General features: G+C 39.8%; 1 protein-coding gene across 1 annotated transcript in view; it reads right to left on the bottom strand.

The window, feature by feature from the left end:
• The window catches only part of LOC108670921 (teneurin-a), a 51,647-nt gene extending 34,005 nt beyond the window's left edge, over window positions 1–17,642 (bottom strand). Inside the window, 8 exon segments of the mRNA XM_047884356.1 lie at window positions 279–488; window positions 1,841–1,921; window positions 2,221–2,350; window positions 2,624–3,001; window positions 3,228–3,369; window positions 6,331–6,541; window positions 16,029–16,151; window positions 17,437–17,642. Of these exon segments, the coding sequence (XP_047740312.1) occupies window positions 279–488; window positions 1,841–1,921; window positions 2,221–2,350; window positions 2,624–3,001; window positions 3,228–3,369; window positions 6,331–6,541; window positions 16,029–16,151; window positions 17,437–17,632 (1,471 nt within the window). The 5' untranslated portion in view covers window positions 17,633–17,642.
• Window positions 17,643–18,783: the final 1,141 nt, after the last annotated feature.

Below are 18,783 nucleotides of genomic sequence, written 5' to 3'. Positions count from 1 at the left end.
GTCATTAAAATCACTTGACTGCTTAAATCGCAAGTTTATCAAAAATTTAAAAGCATAGACAATAGCCAGAAAATTCACCATTTCTTAAAAAGGAAAACGTTTCGGAGACCAGCTCCATCATCAGTTCAAAACCAGAAAAACGTGGTAAAGGGAACAGTGAAAATTAACCAATCGAGTCATTATTCATGCGTTCAATTATCCAAAACTTTGTAACACCTGTGGATCATATCTGTTTTGAATTTATCAACATTTAGCAAATAAAATTTCACTCAACTTACGTTGGTTGCAGTTGTCGCCGGTCCAGAAGGAATCGCAGACACATTTGGAGGCGTGGAGGTCGTAATGTCCGTGGCTTGAACAGTCCGGCAGACACGTGAAAACTTTGTGGTCGACCTGAGAACAATTAAGGCCCGTCCAGCCTGCTTGGCACAAGCAGCGGCCCTCCACGCAGCCTCCGTGACCACCGCACGTCGGGTCTTCGCAGTCAACTGAAAAAATTAGAAATTCTAGCATTCCAAGCACCTTCCTGTAGTCTTGATACGAGAGTTATTAAAATAAGATTCAATCACAAGGATTTTTATCAATACTGGTAAAAAAATACTCCAGCTTGTGCGTGAGTTTGAAATTTTTGAAATTGTCGCTGAATGTCTAATCTTAGCCACTGCAAATTCATAGTAAATTTCTTGGTTTGTATATGGTTTTCAAATATATGGTTTTCAAATATATGGTTTTCAAATATATGGTTTTCAAATATATATGGTTTCGAGAATGGAGAAATAGTTTACGCCGGATTAAGTCAATAGAGTAATTTGGAAAACGTTTGACTTAAAATGTAATTCCAGTCACTCAATCTAGTTAGTTAAAGATCGGGAGACAGTTGAAAAAATACAACAGATGGGATGAGAGAGAGAGAGAGAGAGAGAAAATTATATGCTGTCAAACTAGCGTGGAAATCTTTTCAGAGTTTGAAGATGATAGGGAGATGATGCAGCACGTCACTGTGTTCAGTGATGGATTGCAATAATGATCAGTCGCTTTCACGACGAAATCGATTTCGGAGCGCCGGCAACATGGTGGCTTTGGTGGTACATATTGAGGAACACACGCAACTACAAGATAATTTGCGTGCAATCAACGTGAATGAAGCCTGACGTAACGACTCCTGATAGTGAAGAATAATGTTGCAGCTAATGTGTACGACAATATGTATAGTGTATGTGTGCCGACAACGACAGGAATCAGTAACATAGGTAAGAAATAACAAGCAGGAGTCAGCCAGACTACAAGCCAAACATCTACTGATCAACGAAAAATTAAAGCCAATAAAATATCGATTAATGATCATGTCAGGATAATTGCATTGCACCCTCAAAAATGTGAAAAATGATTGCTTCATGAAAAAGCTCGTCCACTTTTTATCTTGCAACTTTAACAATTCTGGTAAATGTCGAACTAAATAGTAACAAATAAATCAAATAAATGTCGTGCGGTGAAAAATGTTTCTCTCGAATATCGAATGCGAATTAATTTTTCATGGATTAAACTCATTCAATTTTATAGTTTGAATCCAGCGTTTTTATTATTTCATTTCAATATTCAATATCAATAATTAATATTAATTATTTCATCTGTCAATGAGTCTGAAGTCGAAATGATGCAGAAATAATCTTGACGTTGCTACCAACTGTGACAGATGAATTCATAGTTATTCCTTCAAGCCAGGAGAGCTGATTCACATGCCCAATGTTCATTTTCACATGCCATACTGACAACGATTGTCATATGTACATACTTTGCTGGCAGTGTTCCCCCTTCCAGCCAGGCTGGCAGACACACTCACCGTGCTGGCAGTGTTCCCCCTTCCAGCCAGGCTGGCAGACACACTCACCTCCGTGACTGCTGCATAGTACTGGGCACACGCCTGCAGCAAGAGACGTGTGGTGTGTTAATTAAATACAGAACATAAGTGAAATTAAAAGAGTTGAGGACGCTCTGTAACACCAGGCTCACGTTTGCGCCAACAAGCGCGTAGCAGTGTTAATGCAGTAACAAGTCGCATTTTTGAAGAGTTAAGCTAACAGTGTTGTGAAGGCCGTAATAAATCTAACGATAAACTTAATTCACCGCATTACACCGAGGTCGTTATTGTCGAGGATTTACATACCACACTATGAACACGTTAAACTCAGAGACAATTATTAAGTTAAAAAGAATACTGACTGGTGGAGCAGTCGTGGCCGGTCCAGCCCTGGACGCACTCGCAGCGGCCGAGCACACACGAGCCGTGGCCCGAGCAGTCGCCCGGACACTCGGACTGCAGCTCCCCGTCTTCCTCAAGCAGTAGCGACACCTTTATTGTGATCAAATGTTACGTCAGAACAAAAAAATAGTAAATATATTCCGTATGGATCATAAATCCCACTAAGAAATATGATTTTGTTGGTATGCATGTATAGGTTTTGTTTTAATTCATAAATAATATTGGTTAAGAATATTTAAAAAATAATATCTGCTTAGAAAATTCCAAGAAACATAAAAATTGATATCGAGTAGGAATAAATCGCATGGTTCCATTCGCTTAAGATTCGGTTTATAAAAAGAATGTAGCTAAGGTGAGACTCGCCTGCGTCGGTGCATAGGCGTCGTTAAAAACTGCAAGGTACCACAGGCCGGTGTTCATGCGGTGCAAGAGTGTGGTGTTAACCACAAGCAGGTCCACATATCGTCTCTGCCGGCTCTCTAACTCACTATCAGGACCAAACACTTCCCCGCTGCTGAATATATTATGTTTGGTGTAAGTTTCTGGCGCTAACTGGTCGTCATAGTCGGCGTAAAACACCTCTGCTGAGTCTCCATCTACGTCATCTTCTTCTTCCTCCCAATATTCTTCTGGCAGTAAAAACGGATCCAATTCTTCGAGTGGACCTTTTGGTATCCTTTTCTGAGCCTCAGACGCTGGACGGCCAAGGTTATAGTAGGACAAATCCCACGGCAGGAAATTCTGCAAGTAAAAATTTACGAACATTAGAAATGATGATTTCATGTCATAGCAGCAGTGATGCTGCTATACGAAAACGCTGACTGAAATTCGGCTCGAGAGCCATTCGTATCATAAATTCCCCTTCGATTTGCAGGCTCAATGAAAAAAAAAAACATTTTGCTCGATTGGATGCGGATACGGCACCTCATTAAACACAAGATTTACAATTATTAGCCTCAAAATTCACCCCGTTGAGAGTATCTCTTCTTGCTCGGCTAGATCTTCCTCCTTTGATGAACTGCACGAAGTCGTATTGTGTGATGGAGGGAGCCACGTTGCGGCGGCCATACACGGCCAATGTTGATGATCTCCGCACCGTCAGTGTTATTCTGAGGTATAATGAAATGCACGGCACGTATTAATTTTAATTTTGATTGCATCATATTCTAAGAGAGGGCAGGTTGTGATTACTATTAAAGTATTGTTTCATTAATGGTTGGATTTTTTACAACCAACTTACAGGAGAGAAGACATATTTTGACGATATATTAGTCGACCCAAGTAACTGCAACTGCGAATAAAAAGCAACGTGCTGAGTGCAAGTTCGAATACAATTGAACGATTAAGGGGAGAGATTCCTTACATAAAGGATACCAAACAATCTATGAGGAACAAAAGAAGCCACTATAAGAAGCGATTTCATTATTATTATTTTACGAAGCAGTTATCGTTAGGGCTGATTCAAATAAACTTCGAGGGCACGTAAAACTAAGTTTAATAGCAAGCGAACAATAAATAGACACGAGAAAGGATGAGAATGGATTAAAACGGCTGTGCATTTGATTGTTGCAGCTAATGTGTGGCGCAGGTGACCCTTTACGAAATAATTCCGTCTGTAGGCGTCGACGAAACCCCTGCAGCGAAGGAACCGATGTTGCGAAAGCCGGCAGACTGTTCCAGGTTCTAACGGCGGCGACCGGGAACCCTCTGTCGCCGACGGTGAATAGACGTGTAGATGAAACTACGTGGTCTGTTGTTGATGACGAACGCAGTCGTCATCAGGAGGCAGATCCGACTCGCGTGAGATAAGGAGGCGCCAGGCCATGAAGGCATGGGAACGTCAGAACAGCGACCTCGAACTGCGTGCGCTGATGCAAGCGCAGCCGTAAAGATCGCGCAATGTTGACGTCACGCAGTCAAATTTTCGCTCATTGCACACAAGTTGCGTAGCAGTGTTAATCACGGATTGCAGTTTAGTAAGTACCGTGGTCGGAAGTCCTTAGAGTGCGGCATTACCATAGTCCAGTCTGGTCAGAACGAGCGACACCACGTGGGCCTTGAAAGACAGCTGCTGACGCTCCGTATTAGTCGCAGAGCGCAAACAAGAGGTGATGGTTCGTAGAAAGTTCTGAGTCAAGAAGAATGCCGATGCTGCGAACCGAAGACGCAGGCATGACAAACTCGCTGTCCACGCGAAGATTTCATTTGTTTACAATTTTGGAGTTTGTAGTCTAATTTTTGTCAGGTATATTGGTATTGCAATATTCATTTGTGAGCTATAAATACCGAGTGCAATGCGTTTTCGTAGCTAGTTTACCGCCAGTAGCTCACATTTTGAATCAAAATAGATTTTCAAGACGACAAAATTTAACATTGAAAGCGACGATAGTTAATTCGGCTATCAACTTATATGGAACTTGAAGAAATGAGTGAATAAAGAAAATAATAACTATAAATCAGTTGTATTTCCTTGAAGACTGACTATTATCTTGTGATCCTTTTGAGTAGGATTAAGCAAAAGAGTTTAACTTGTTGCGATCACCGGAATTGCGAGCTGAGGTTGGGTAGATCCTGAAGAACAATCCAAGATTTAACAGGGTTGGCCGAATTATGATGCTGGAAAAATGAGGCAGACTGGAGGCAAGGCATGATACCGGCCTGCTGAAGATGGTTATTCAGCTGTCGGACCATGACGCGTTCCAGAAGTTTCGACAAAATCGAAACTTTATAAATGGGTCTATATGATTTGGGATCAGAAGTGTCAAAGTTTTTTTTTTTCAATAGAAGTGTAATGTAAGTAATTTGAAGTTCTCTGGAACAACACCGTCAGTGAGGCAGTGGTTGAAAAGTTCGAAAAGAGAAGGTGCTAGGATTAGGACATTCCCCTTAAGTAGCGGCGTTGGCAGCGGGTCGGTGGCACACTGCTTTTTAGGCAGCGCGCGCACTTCAGCGATGACATCGCAAGTGAATTATTCTTGGAGCATGCAGCTTAACGGGCACGGCGCCAATGTTGCCCATGTCGTGCGTCGGCAAGGTCATGTCATAGGTCAACAGGTTGCTCAGCTGACGCACCGATGGGTTGTCGATGCGATTCAGTCGAACGTTTAAATCGTCGGTGATGAGGATATGATAGGAGAAAGTCACAAGTCTGTTGAAGACATGGCTCAATTCGACGAAAAATTGAGCGCCACATCAATCGATCCAGCTGGACGATAGACGGTGATTGCAACGCTCGTGAACGTGGCGCAGGTGACCCTTGCACATAGCTGCTCAAAGGTGGTGGGTCGGGCTCCGATGTCAAAAATGGTAAGGTGCACACCTCTGCTGGCGACGGTAGCTACTCCACCGTAATTCTTTTCCCAGGTGTCGGGTTGCTTCCGGAGCCGCGAGGGTTTCATCGCGCGAAGACGCGCGATGAAACCCAAATCTGCGTCGTGCCAGGTCTCGGTCAGGAAGGCGTCTAGTGTGCGTGCGCGAGCGACAGATGTGAAGAAACTGGTTATCCTTGTTATTCACTGAACGGATGTTGAGGCAGCCAAACGATAACCGGCGACACGGCTGCACGCAGTGACGATCAACACGAAAGCCAAGCAGGTTTTGAGGCCTACGGGTCGAGGCTCTGCAGCAGCATTCGCAGACGTAAAGTTCAGCGCAAATGATTTCCGCCGTAGCAACGGCCTATTGCCAGTGATCACGAACACACCGTAGATGCGCACTGCTCGATAGGTGGCAGCAGGACGCCTATTTCGGTCGGCGCAGAATCCATTATAAGACATGCGAGGCGTTGGGGACGGCACGATGAGTAAATCTACTCCCTCACAGACGGATGGATCGAGGGCTGCTGCAGCTGACCGCATGCCGAGCAGTCTCTTCACCGAGTAAGCTAACGGCGCCATGAATAGCAGTCAGATTCAGCTTGGGACATGAAACAAAAACGCACGTCCTCAGTCAGCTCGAAGCCGAATTTAGCGAACGCCAAAACGAATACTCGCTACATAGTCATTTATGTTATGTATTCATGCATAACATACCTGTCTGGGCGTAATAATATTATCTTCATTCCAACTCACCTGATGAGCATTGGTTGCTTCACTTCGAGCTGCACGTTCCAGAAATCATTACCCGGCACCGTAGCTTCGTATCGTTTGTTCTTCACCAAAAGTGACGACGACTTCATCTTCACTGAACTGCGACCATCGCCGCCTGGGGACGCCAGGGCAGAGCCTGCCTGAGGGTCGGGCGGAGCCCGTGCTGGGGCTGTCGTTGGGGAGGTTGAAGCAGCTGAAGAACACGATACGTCACAGTTGATTTGAGTGAAATATTAGGATAGTTTGAAATCGGTAAGAACTTAAATAAAAACCATTTGATTTGCAGCATCAAAGGTCTTAATACTTCTATATATTGAACTAAAATTAATAAATGAAATGTCCGAGAATAAGCAGCCTTGTTGTAAAAGAAAACAATGTTTGATCGATATACATAAAAAGAATAAGATCAGTTGGCGCCACAAGATTAGTGTTCATGCAGTGATTTTTTGAGACTATTTCGTTTCGCCCGACAATCACAATTTATTCTTAAATTCGAGTGATGGATAATTTCTAGCGAAAAAGATAGGAAAAATGAGAAAAAGCCAATAATCAGCTTAAATAACTTCTTCGCTAAAAACAGCTACTTCTGCTTCCGTAAAAAATTTTTGTTAGATACGTTTCTAGATGTCTAGTTATTTTATGGTGAGAAGTGAACGTGGAGCCCAAAAAGCCTTATTTATATCCAAGAACACGAAGTCAATTCAATAAACAGTTTGGTCACGCAGTTATCCGGCATCCAATAGCTGGGTCCTTTCAGACACCCTGCGATGACACACAAAAAGTAGAGCAGTGAACCCGAACACCCAGACTTCTTCCCACGGCTGCGTCTGCGGTGAGAGGGGAATTGTGGGAATTTCCCGTTGGCCCTCGGCAAGCATAGCAATGAGCGGCCTTGGGCGCTACAGACATCGGAGTGAAGCAGTGGCGCCCGTGCACAAATTTCGGTAGCTCTTCTACATTTATTTGCAAATGCAGCATCACCGGACAAATTTCTGAGATTGATTCAAGGCCAGTACTTCAGAACCAGTTCAGTTGATATTATGAGTCTTACTAAAAATTTGTATTCATTGCGTTCATGAATATTACAAAGACCCTCTTGCGCTGTTGTTCCTGTATGTTAAATTCTGGCCGGTTCTCCTACAGCCTCTCTGGTACGCCGAAAGTTATATTCAGTCACGTATGTTTTCATGTCAAGCAAGCAGGATGATATTTTTTGAATTATGGCAATAAAAAAAATTAAAATGATTTTCTAGCCCTAAAAATTCAGTAAAAAAATGAGAATCGGATTAAACATCCATAATATATAAAGTTTATGCCACTATCGAATAAAAAAAACACAAGGAAAGTGAAAATACAGCATTCTGATGCTGACTGAAAGTTAATTAGTCTGAGAAGCTGAGGCAAACATTTAATTGCGATCGATAGGCAAGCGCAAAAATAAGATCTAGTCGCTCCTCGCAAAAATGGTTCGCAGGAGCAGGCAAAACATTTAAAAAGAAAAAACTATTAGAGATGAACGGATAAGTTGTACTCATTCATGGCTGACTAAAATTGTGCAACTACCATGAACTAGATGCACAATTTACATTTTTGCAGGAGAAATGGCATTGATTTAAAACTGCAAAAGTGGAATGATATTACATGCGCTCAATATATTGCCTTTTACACCAAAAGCCGCAGATAAGAAGATATCTTCTCAGCGTAAATCTATTTTTTATGATTTGATTTCAGCACGGCAACAGAGCGCCTCGAAATATAATTTTACAGTGGTGCATGTGGCACCCGAGACATGATGAGAGCAGGACACAGTAACTGCTGAATAAACATGACAATATTTCATGGAGATGCATCCTCGTTATTTCTCAGGAGCAATTTTGGCGCCAGTGCCACCATTACAAGGACTGCGCGTCATTCTGTCCCTGGGATTAATGAAGCCTGCACCGAGCGGACAGCGAGCAAACACTCTCACTATCCTTCTCTTCGCTTGGTCGCTACGTTCCCTGTACTCTGTAGAATCGAACTATACAGGCAAGATTTTAAGAGGCAAAAGATTATACGGAAACTTTAAACATTCTGTGAAAGTATTAAATTATTGTATTAATACAATCTGCTCGTTCACTTTACGAGTGACGAAATTCATGCTAGCAGTTTCAGGTGAAAAGAAAGTAGCATTTTTAGGTGAAAAGAATGGGGGCCCGAAGACTATTAGATGACAAGAAGACTACCTATTAGGCAGGAACACAAAAAGACACTGTGACAGGTACGGGACTGGGCGGTGATCTAGTATTCATTTGTGCTCTACACAGACTCCATCAGCAAGGAGATTACTGCGAAAGCAAGCCTGCTCGCTGCTCCACTGAATTGCACCATCCATCACCGAGCTTTCACCGTCCCATACAGCGGACCTACTCCACCAGCACTTGGTGTTGAGTGCTACTGCGCTTTGCTGTTTAGGGCTGCAAATTTCCTTTCCGTGTCTTAATCCTTTCCGTGTATTAAGAAGAATACACGGCATATGCTGTTTCTTTTTATGCAAAACAATCTTGCGTGCCTAATATGATAATGTGGAGCAATGGACTTTATTCCTGCTTACCTATAGTGCAATATTGAAGAAAAAAGTCATCTATATTACATTATTGACACAAAAATGTAGAGGTTGCGATGGATGTTAGTTAGTTAGTCTCAGGAAAAAAGTCTATCTACTTTTATTGCAGGAAATACTCTGTCCGAACAGAAACATCGATCACTGAAGAATATAGTGACGGAATTTTTGTCAGAATGTGAGAAGTTTTTTCTAAAAAAATTAATGAAATAACATTTCATAATTATCGAGATCGCGTACGTTTGATAGTTGCTATCAAATGTCATTCGAAGGAAATCAATTTCTACTAATTTACAACATCGAACATACTTTATATCTACTAAATTACCAATAAGTCACTTAGACGTATTGCCACGAGTCTACCGGACGGAGTTTCGTCGACGAAATAATTTCGGTCGCACGGAAAGGCAGCATCAGAAATCTCTCAGATGCCGTAGAAAAGTGGGCGTGATTGACTGTATCTGGAGCCTCTTCTAATAAATTCCACCTGTTTTTGATCGGCCAGAATCGCAAGAGGCTCGTAAATCAAAGGTTCTTTGGAGCTCATAAGCATCATGGTGGAAAAAGCAGTGGATGCCAGGCTGTTTGGTTCCAGAACTCTTTTAGAGGAAAATCATTTCCTGGAGGCAAGCGAGTGATGTCAAAAAAAGCTATACTCGTCAGTAAACACTGCATTTTTAACCTGAAATGCTGTATTTTCGTGTCAGCTTTTGTTGCTTTGATCTTATAGGCTTCAGAGTGAAAGATTATACGTACAAGCCGTCCTTCTGATTTATCAATCATATGTGCGAGGGTGGAATAAGAAATAATCAGATTAAGTAACACGTTTAATACCGTCACAGTTGATTTTAGTCAAAATTAATTATGGAACGCCTAGCTTGAAAAATTATGTTTTTATATGTTAACTCCATCAATCTTCAACGTAGTTATTTTTCTTTAGAACTTAAGTCTTAAGAGTATTTTTGCCGCAGTACAGATTTAGAGGTATTATAAAGAACCGAGTGCGCAACACCAACCTCCCGATTTAAGGGACTATGGGCGACGATCTCTAGACCTGAGTAACCTCATTAAAGCTTGTAATCAGAGGAGCTAATTAGGATATCCTTAGGACAGTGAGGAAGCTTGGCTTTCCTTCGATTAGAGTCCGTGTGTGGGTTCTGTCACACGCTGGCCAACTTAGGCATTGGCGATGTAAAATTTTTAAATTTTTGAATTCTAGGTTATTGATATAATCTACATTCTACATGTTAATGTTAAATGTGTAGCTAGCTGTGAAACCACTTTCGTTCGTACGTATATAAATAAATAGCTCATATTAGTTCTGGACTTACTCGGATAAAAATTGAGAATAATGTCGATGCTAAATTAAAATGAACTCTCGGATGGATTTAGATTCGCTGAGCCACCTTTCAGGTGCTTGTACACGGAGACAGCAGTGAAAATTTTTAAATGCTACTAGTACGACTAATTACAATGTTACTGGCCTCGTGTGAAGGGTTACTGGCCTCCTCTGTGGTCTGTAGGGCCTGTACACAAGGCCAATGAATAGTGGCGGTTGGTACTCGAAAGTTATATTGGCCGCCACTTTTGTCTCCGAGGACAGGCACTTTCAAGATGGTCACAAGCTGCGCCTCAATAGATGTTCCCTGATATACAATAGTAAATTTGCGAGAGAAACGCTCTAAGCAATCACAGCAAATCACCGTAATTAATGCAGCTCTCAGAGCTCCATACAAATGGCGTTTTCTTATAAGTATTTTTTTAAGGACCGTTGTCTGAACACAACATGAACTTTTTCTGCAGGGTTAGAAGAATTTATTCAGATAATTTTTTCATTTACGCATTAAAAATTCAGATTTATTCATTACTTTTAAATATTTGACGAATAGCCAAGAATAACTTGTGATCAATTTTCTTATAGTTCGACATTATACATATCTCCAAATAGTCCACATTAATGTTGCTTGCACATAAACTCTATGATATGAGCGTTTATCTTCAATTTAATATCATTGACCATAATTAAGATATTTTCGAGAGGAAAATTGTGTGCATTGCCTGACCAATTAAATTAAGAAAGGTTCTTTGATGGGTACGGGAACCAAATTTTAGCGTAAGCATTTCATACAAAGTGGCGCAGAGGCTCATTTCTCGACCAACAAATAATTCGGGTAAGTTATGAAAGCATTAAAAGTTTTAATTAAAGGCAGGCTGCCCATTGGATGTTATTGATGACTCTAATGAGCGCTTGCGAGTGCTTGAGTGCAGGCAAAGAGCTTACATGCAGTGAGTCACACGTGAGCATTACGTGCCTAACAACGAATAATTTGCAACATGGAATTGAATAATTAATTAAATTTTGTTATCGTTTGTTTGGAAAGAAATCAAAGATAATCATACTATTGCATAATCATGCATCAAATGAGAGTAATTTTCAGACTAATTGCTATTCGAATTATTTTGATCATTAATTGAATGGAATGATCATTTCGTTGGTATTCTTGCAATAGAGTGCAGTTTAAACAGTGAACCATCAAAATGGACTTAATATAATAACGTAGAAACTCGCATAAAATATTTCCCCGATTGGATTATGCTTACAAAAAATTACAGCCATAATTCATTCATAGAAAATTCAAGAATTTTCCGAATAACACGATTTATTGAAAAATAATTTAATAGGGAAGTGGTTGATACAGAGAAATTGAATATGAAGAAAGGCAAAGAATTGAGAGGAGGAATATTGTTTGAAAGAGAGGGAGGCGTTGAGGGGGTAAAGGATTTAACTGAGAAATGTGTTAAGAGGAATAGTGTGCCGGTGCGTAGTGACGGTGTGATAACAGAACTCGTGGAACATTTACGGCTTCTACCCAGAAACGTCAAGAAGTTTTAGCCGCAAGATTGTAGCAACGCGTTCTAAAATTTTAATACCAACTTGCCGAGTATTTTTAGCGCAGGTCCGATCTTAATGAAATCTCATTTGGAATTCCAAATGGCCAGCAACTCGTTGTGGCTGGAAAAAATACAACGCGGAGCGGTGCTCGCTGCCAGCGAGGCTGCGGCACTTTAAAGAGGACAGACTTGACGGGCATCTTCTGCTCTGCNCTTTGTTCGTTTATAGTTTAGCCTTATATTCTTTATCATGTAGGCTAGTATTGGAGCGTTTATATTCACTTTTTTCTCATAATCCCATTGGACAATGGTACCGCAGCGAGGGATTTAGATTTAATTTCTTTAGAATTTTTACCTCACCCATGCATAAAAAACATTGCCTTAACACACCACCTTATTATTCAAGTGTCATGATTGAAAAGCTTCAATGCAGTGTTGCTGCAGGGATGCAGTGGCTGAACGTTACTGTAAATAATTCTCATTCGTAGGCGGGCACAAACCCAACGTTATGGGGTTCATAGCAAATCGATGATCCGACGGTATTGATTTTCGATGCGTTTTGCGGAAAAAACGTACGCGCATTTGCAGTGAGGGGGAGCAATTGGCTTAAGCTAGACGTAGCTCATAAATTAAATTGGTAGGAATAAGCTGCAATGGCAGGGAATGGAAGAGCGAGAAATGTGTATTTTCGTTGAAATTTTTTATTGCTTATGCCAGTTTTTATTTGAATTTTACAATGCATGTTTGTGAATAAGTGAACAAAAATTAGTTAAGGTACACACGTATATAATTAAAATTTATTACAGTGGGAATTACAGAAAACATGTTTTAAGTTCGGTAAAATGATGGAGGGATTAATTTAAAATTGGTCGTCTTCAGATGAACACGTACTACGAACAGCGTCGTAGATGTGGTAGTGTTTTTTTTTTTCAGAATAAGCAGCAGGGACATGCACTTAGGCAGGTGCAGATAGGAGTCAAGTCATTGGTATCATTAATTCAAACTTGATCGTTGCAAACACCAATAGGTGGAGTAAGATTTTGCAGTAAGGCAAGCTGAAATAACTGTGCAGCGACTGCAACAAAACCGTGGTGATAACAGCAATATGTAGCAGCAGTTTTGATAAGATCTGAGTTTGCTGTATTGTAATGCATCACAGCCTTAAAAGCAGGGGTATTAATAAGCAGCAGTAACATTTTACATTTAACGTTAAAATAACGTCGATTAAACGTTGTTTTAATGACTACAACTCATAATCGACGTTGTTTCAGCGTTATTTGCACTGAGGGAGTGTTCTGCAACTACAGCAGGAGAATCGTAACACTTGTTGCACGACGCTCCTAAATCACGCCGCACTCTACCGGCCCCTTGCCCGGGAAGTCCGGCCGCGGCACACGTCGGAAAAAATGAGTTTTTGTCTGTGGATTTTTTTATTTGGTTTCTGATGAATGACGCAGTGCAGGTGAAGACGGCATGTCACATTGTTACGTTCATGCATCTTAAATTTAGTGACAGTGCGCGTTTTTTGTGATTGAAAACGTTCGGGAAATACATTCTGAAGATGTACAACTTCTTTATAGAATTCCTTTCATAAGCTGCTTTTGCCCTCTGGCCGACCATGAGTGCTACTGCATAAACTTTGAACATTGAATTATCGAAACAAAATTAGGGCTAACGAGAAAACATCATGGTTTTGAATAGTTTGACCAAAATAGAAGTAAAGTGGCATTAAGGTTGAAATAATGTGATGCTTATCGAAATGTTATATGGAATGAATTGGCATTAGTATGGCAAATAAATGTATGCTTTACAAGTAGCAACGGAATACTATTATAATGTAGATGTTACCTATATTCTCTGTTTCACTAATTAGTCACGAAAGTTGTCGCATATCTTTCAAATATTTATAGCGGTGATACGCAGAATAAAAACATTTTATGAAGACGCATTTTAAATAGAAAAATTTCACTTTGTAGGAAAGTATTAACTACTTTTAATTTGCAAAGAAGCAGTAAATAAAGATTCTTAGTGTTACAAATCTTGTTCTTGAAAGTAAGAGTCAATAGATTGCGTTAGTTTTCCCAGTCGTTGAATAAAATTTTAAACTCCATAGTCATCTCTAGTTTACATGACAAATTTTCCATTTCCTAATCCTCGAGATTTAGACGAGAAATTTTTGAGTCGATCAATCAGGTTGGTGCACGTGCCTGGGCATCAGGATTAATTGACGACTGGAAATGGAGGAAGTCGTAACTATTGACAGCAGTCAGTTACCGGAGTCGGCCAGTTCGCCTTCATTTAACGAGACACCTGATGTTCTCTTTTAGAAAAAATAGTCGGCCTAATTGACAAATTGTTCAAATAATTGTTTTAAGAAAGTATGAAAGAATGAGGTAGATCTTCCATGGACTGAAAACGCTGAAATAATTCAGCTAATCATTTAAATAGAAAAAAAAGAGATATTTTTTCAGAGAGCAGCCTTTGAAAAAATACTAACCCGGTTTTGTAAGCATATAATTTTAGTCACTTAAATTAAATGGGAATCAAATTTGTTATGATGAATATGGAGACCACACTGGTTTAAATTCATTTTATTTAGAAAATATACGACACCAATGCATTTCATGTAAATGTGACAAGAAAACAACATTTTACTGTTTCTGAGCTCAATGTTATTTGAAAACAATTTTTGAACATGGTTAAAATAATTTAGCTGGAAAAAATATTCTCAATGTTTTAGGTTCGGGGAGCATCGCGTTCACCGGGTATAGCATCTCCTGCTCCGCCTTAATAAAGGCCGTTGTGCTCCAGTTAAGATCTAATGCAAATTTTCTGCCGTAGTAAAGTCTAAGGAATTAAACGGCACCTCGGCGGCAGCAGCAGCAGGTCGAACGGAAGGGAATCTAATTAAGGCATTAATATGTACAAGAAACATGTTTTCGAGGCCAGACTCTCTTGCATGTATAGCAGGAGGCTGGGCCCAAATGGACCTCAACGAATCTGGTTCTTCAAAAAATAGGTTACTTGAAGCAATAAACAATAAAATTTATTGGGAACTACTTAATTTTGCCTGAAATTAGTTATTAGCATGTAGAATATTTGTTACCTTCATCTGTTCATGGATTTTATATACTCGCACCCGGAATATTCGAAATTATGTTCATAAAATTAGTAGTTGAATGTCGCAGAAAAAATCGATCCGCTATTGGCATGGGAATAGATTTATAATCGTGAATTCTGTACAACGAGAGAAAAATCACATCAAGCGCTTTTCTAACACGATTTAATGAAAAATTGCATATCAGGAGTCACACTGACTAAATTTGCTTCACAAATTCATGATTAAATTGATATAATTGTTTCAAAGATGGCTAGAAAAACACTGTAGTATCTGTCAATACTCAGCATGAAAGCATAGGATTTTACTTTTTCTTTTAGGGAATAAAAAATTATAAATGGACGCGAAGATCGATTACTACGGTCATTACGTCGAATAACTGTTAGCCTGTAAGGCATATGAGAACAATTTAATACTCTTGAGGACGGAAGGTGTTTTCAAACTATTTCATAAATACTTCCGGCTCAAACAGTGAGTGAGAAGTTTGGGCAGCACGAGACTGTACAGAAAGCAATGACACTCGAGAGCACAAGTTGTGAACTGTCAGTTCTGCTCCGGAGAGTCAGAGCTTCCCTAACTCAAGAACGACTGTCAGAACTGACAGTCACAGTCACTCGCTGAGGAACTGCAAGGGTCCACGTAGGAGCAACAAGCAAACATTGCTGTGGTGCTGGAGAGTTTTTCAACGATGTAATTTGAATATTCAAAGAAAGAAACGTAAGCCAACTAAAGCAAGGCAGAATGAAATGTGAAGATAACACTGTTTAGCAATCATCTTTAAATGAGTATAATGACTACAACTAACCAATAAAATTTAGGTTTTTGTTCCGCTCCTTCCAACCATCTCTGCTTCATGAAAAAAATTAAATAGATTTTTTTCAACGTCAATTAAGTACCCGCCAAGTCTCTTAATAAAGATACGTTAATCGTATAATTAAATTACTACATTAATTCATTGGCTGGTACTCAGCAGCATTTCAACTAATATTTAACTTTCAAGCTATTTTATTAGTTTATATGTTATTTTCAGATATTTTTCTACGAATTATAAAGTGTTTTGTCGCACACCTTTTAATCTAGGCGGAGGTAGCGTGGAGAGAGACTGGCCGGCGTCAGCGTGCGCAGCGATGACCTGAGCGGCGTCCTCCACCACAAGGCAGCTCTTGGCCGTGCGCGCCAACGACGCTGTGGCTGCAGTGAATGTACAGTGATCACTTACAGTGCTGGGCCCATACTTTCTAATAAAGTTCAGAGATCGTAAGTTCATCAGCCAATCATTGCCATCATTTCAAGCAAAATGCACCAATCACAGATACGAAAATAGAGCGTAAGTACTTACGTTCACTTAGCGAATTTTGAAAGTATGGCCCCTGGGAAACTGTTTTACAGTATTTGTATCTAAACATGAACTGGTTATGAGCTCTCAAGTGTTTAATACCAAATAATAAATTTTTGATGACGTAAAAATAAATGCTGAGCGACTTCGAGGGTCCGAGGGTTTTTATAATTCGTTCAATAACGAATTATAAAAACAAGATGTTCTATCAGAAGTATCCAAATACTGAATCCTGTGGCTGCTCGGGTGCCATTGCAATATTGAAATTCAGTATTAGTTTTTATTACTGAATTGGTAATGAGTTTTCAAATGTTTCAATACTTAAGAATAAATAGTTATTCGATCCGATGTATTCAAATACGGAATTGGTCAATTAACAGCGCGTTCATCAAGATTTACTTATTATACTGTGTACGTAGGTAAAATTTTGTTGAAGATGTAAAAATGTAGTAAAATTTAAGTATAGTTATTCTAGTGTCCAGGAAATGTCAAGCTGATATAATTTTAGCTAATTGTTGCATTAATTATTAATATTTATCCAAATTTGCAGCTCAAACTCAAAATGACACTTGTGTAAAATAAATATATCCTGCAATGCGTTAAACGAAAAACAACGACGGAAGTGAACCATGATGAATAATTTGTATTGCTTCCGGTGCTTTAAGGACGCTCATATCAAGTATGGAAAAAAATAAAAAAAACTGTAATTTGTGAAACTTTTTACGGGTAGAATATTCCCAGGCAGAATATTCAGGAACTTGCAAGTTTACTAGAAATGAAAAATTGGAATTTATTTAGAAGGAATAAAAAATATGGAATGAAAACCGCTTCAGGTGAAAAGATACGTCACGACGCTGAACAAGATAATAATCCATGCCGACTAAGAAATTCTGTAACAATGCATGATGTGATTGAACTTGAATAAAAACAATTGTAATATATTTGTTGATTGAGCGGTATAAAACTGAATACATATAGCCAAACGCAGGCACCGCATCGTGGGCAAGTCATGCAGAGAAGAAATTTAATGAAAGTATCGACCTTCCTGAACTTAAAATTAATGATCTCGACAAAAGCACAATGGTTTCCTGGCTTGTTAATGAAGCCTGAATCATTCAGTGTATGATATAAATAACTGACTTGCGAAATAGGCGAGTAGAGCGGCGAGAACGCAGCACGCGATGCCCAGCACGATGGCTGCAGTGCGCCAGTTGCAGTGTCGCGGCCACGACTTGCCGAGCGCCAGACCGCGGCCTGAGAAAGACGTGCCACGCGACCCCAGCGTGTTGCGCACCACAGGCAGCGTCGACAGCGCCCCGCCACCTGGACTGCTCATGCCCTTACTTGAGCTAAGAGTTCCTAGGAGCCTGGGGCAAAGTTCATTATTGTTCATTAATAATCTTGTGTTGCGCACCACAGGCAGCGTCGATAGCGCCCCGCCACCTGGACTGCTCATGCCCTTACTTGAGCTAAGAGTTCCTAGGAGCCTGGGGCAAAGTTCATTATTGTTCATTAAAAATCTTGTGTGAAACGGTTCACTGGAATCGATGGTATGCACAGAAGAAACGGTTTATGCATTTAAATGTTTAATTGCTCATTGCATAATTCTCGCTTTAAACATTTTATTCATGTAATATTCATGAATCATTTTAAGTGATGCGGGTCATGTAATTAAAAATTAAATTTGTTATGCAATGAGATGCACAGCAAATTATTTAATTAATTTGTAAAACATTGCGATCTACGAACATGCTGAGGCATAAATGAACCAATACATTATTTTATTTAGTATTTATTTGGTACAATTTTCTGAGAAAAATTGTGTTCTAATTTGTGAGCTCAGTTTTGTACAAGCGACCGACGAATGATTTTTATTCGTAGCTAATAAACATAATTAATAAAACGCCAATTAGTCAGTGAAGAAATATTCGTGTTATTCTAACGAAGTGCAAAGATTTCAACTCTCAATTACCTAACGGCAACGTAGAAATCCTTCAACACATCCATGCGACAACATTTCTTCTCGCTTCGAGTCACCGACATGTGGAACAGCCTCCCTGATAGCATCGTTGACGCTCCGAGTATGAACATTGACACTTCTATTCTATTCTATGTCTAACAAAATTCATCAAGAAGTCTCCGGGTTTGAAAACCATTATTTAAATTAAAATACAAAATTTAAATTAATATTCAAAGTGAACTTCGTACTTCTTAGTACACTTTTAACCCAACTGAAAAATAGTGAGAATAGTCCAGAGTCATTGTTTGTATCGCAATTTATGAAAGTTTTGTTACATTTTGATGGTTATTATGTGAAGTAGCTCAAGGAGCAGCAGCCGAGCAGCTCTGGAAGGCAATAGTACGAAATTGCGCTGCCAAGAACTCTTCAAATGCCTTCTAATAAGGACAATATTGGCCCTCAGCGAGCGCAACGCTAATGAGTAAGACATTAACAACTCAGCCAACCAATTCCCATTACATTCCTTC

This window comes from Hyalella azteca, unplaced genomic scaffold (assembly GCF_000764305.2).
Source record: "Hyalella azteca isolate HAZT.00-mixed unplaced genomic scaffold, Hazt_2.0.2 contig15271, whole genome shotgun sequence".
Classification (NCBI taxonomy): Eukaryota; Metazoa; Arthropoda; class Malacostraca; order Amphipoda; family Hyalellidae; genus Hyalella; species Hyalella azteca.
The sequence above is the reverse complement of the archived record's forward strand: the minus strand, read 5'-3'. Positions and strand labels throughout refer to the sequence as shown.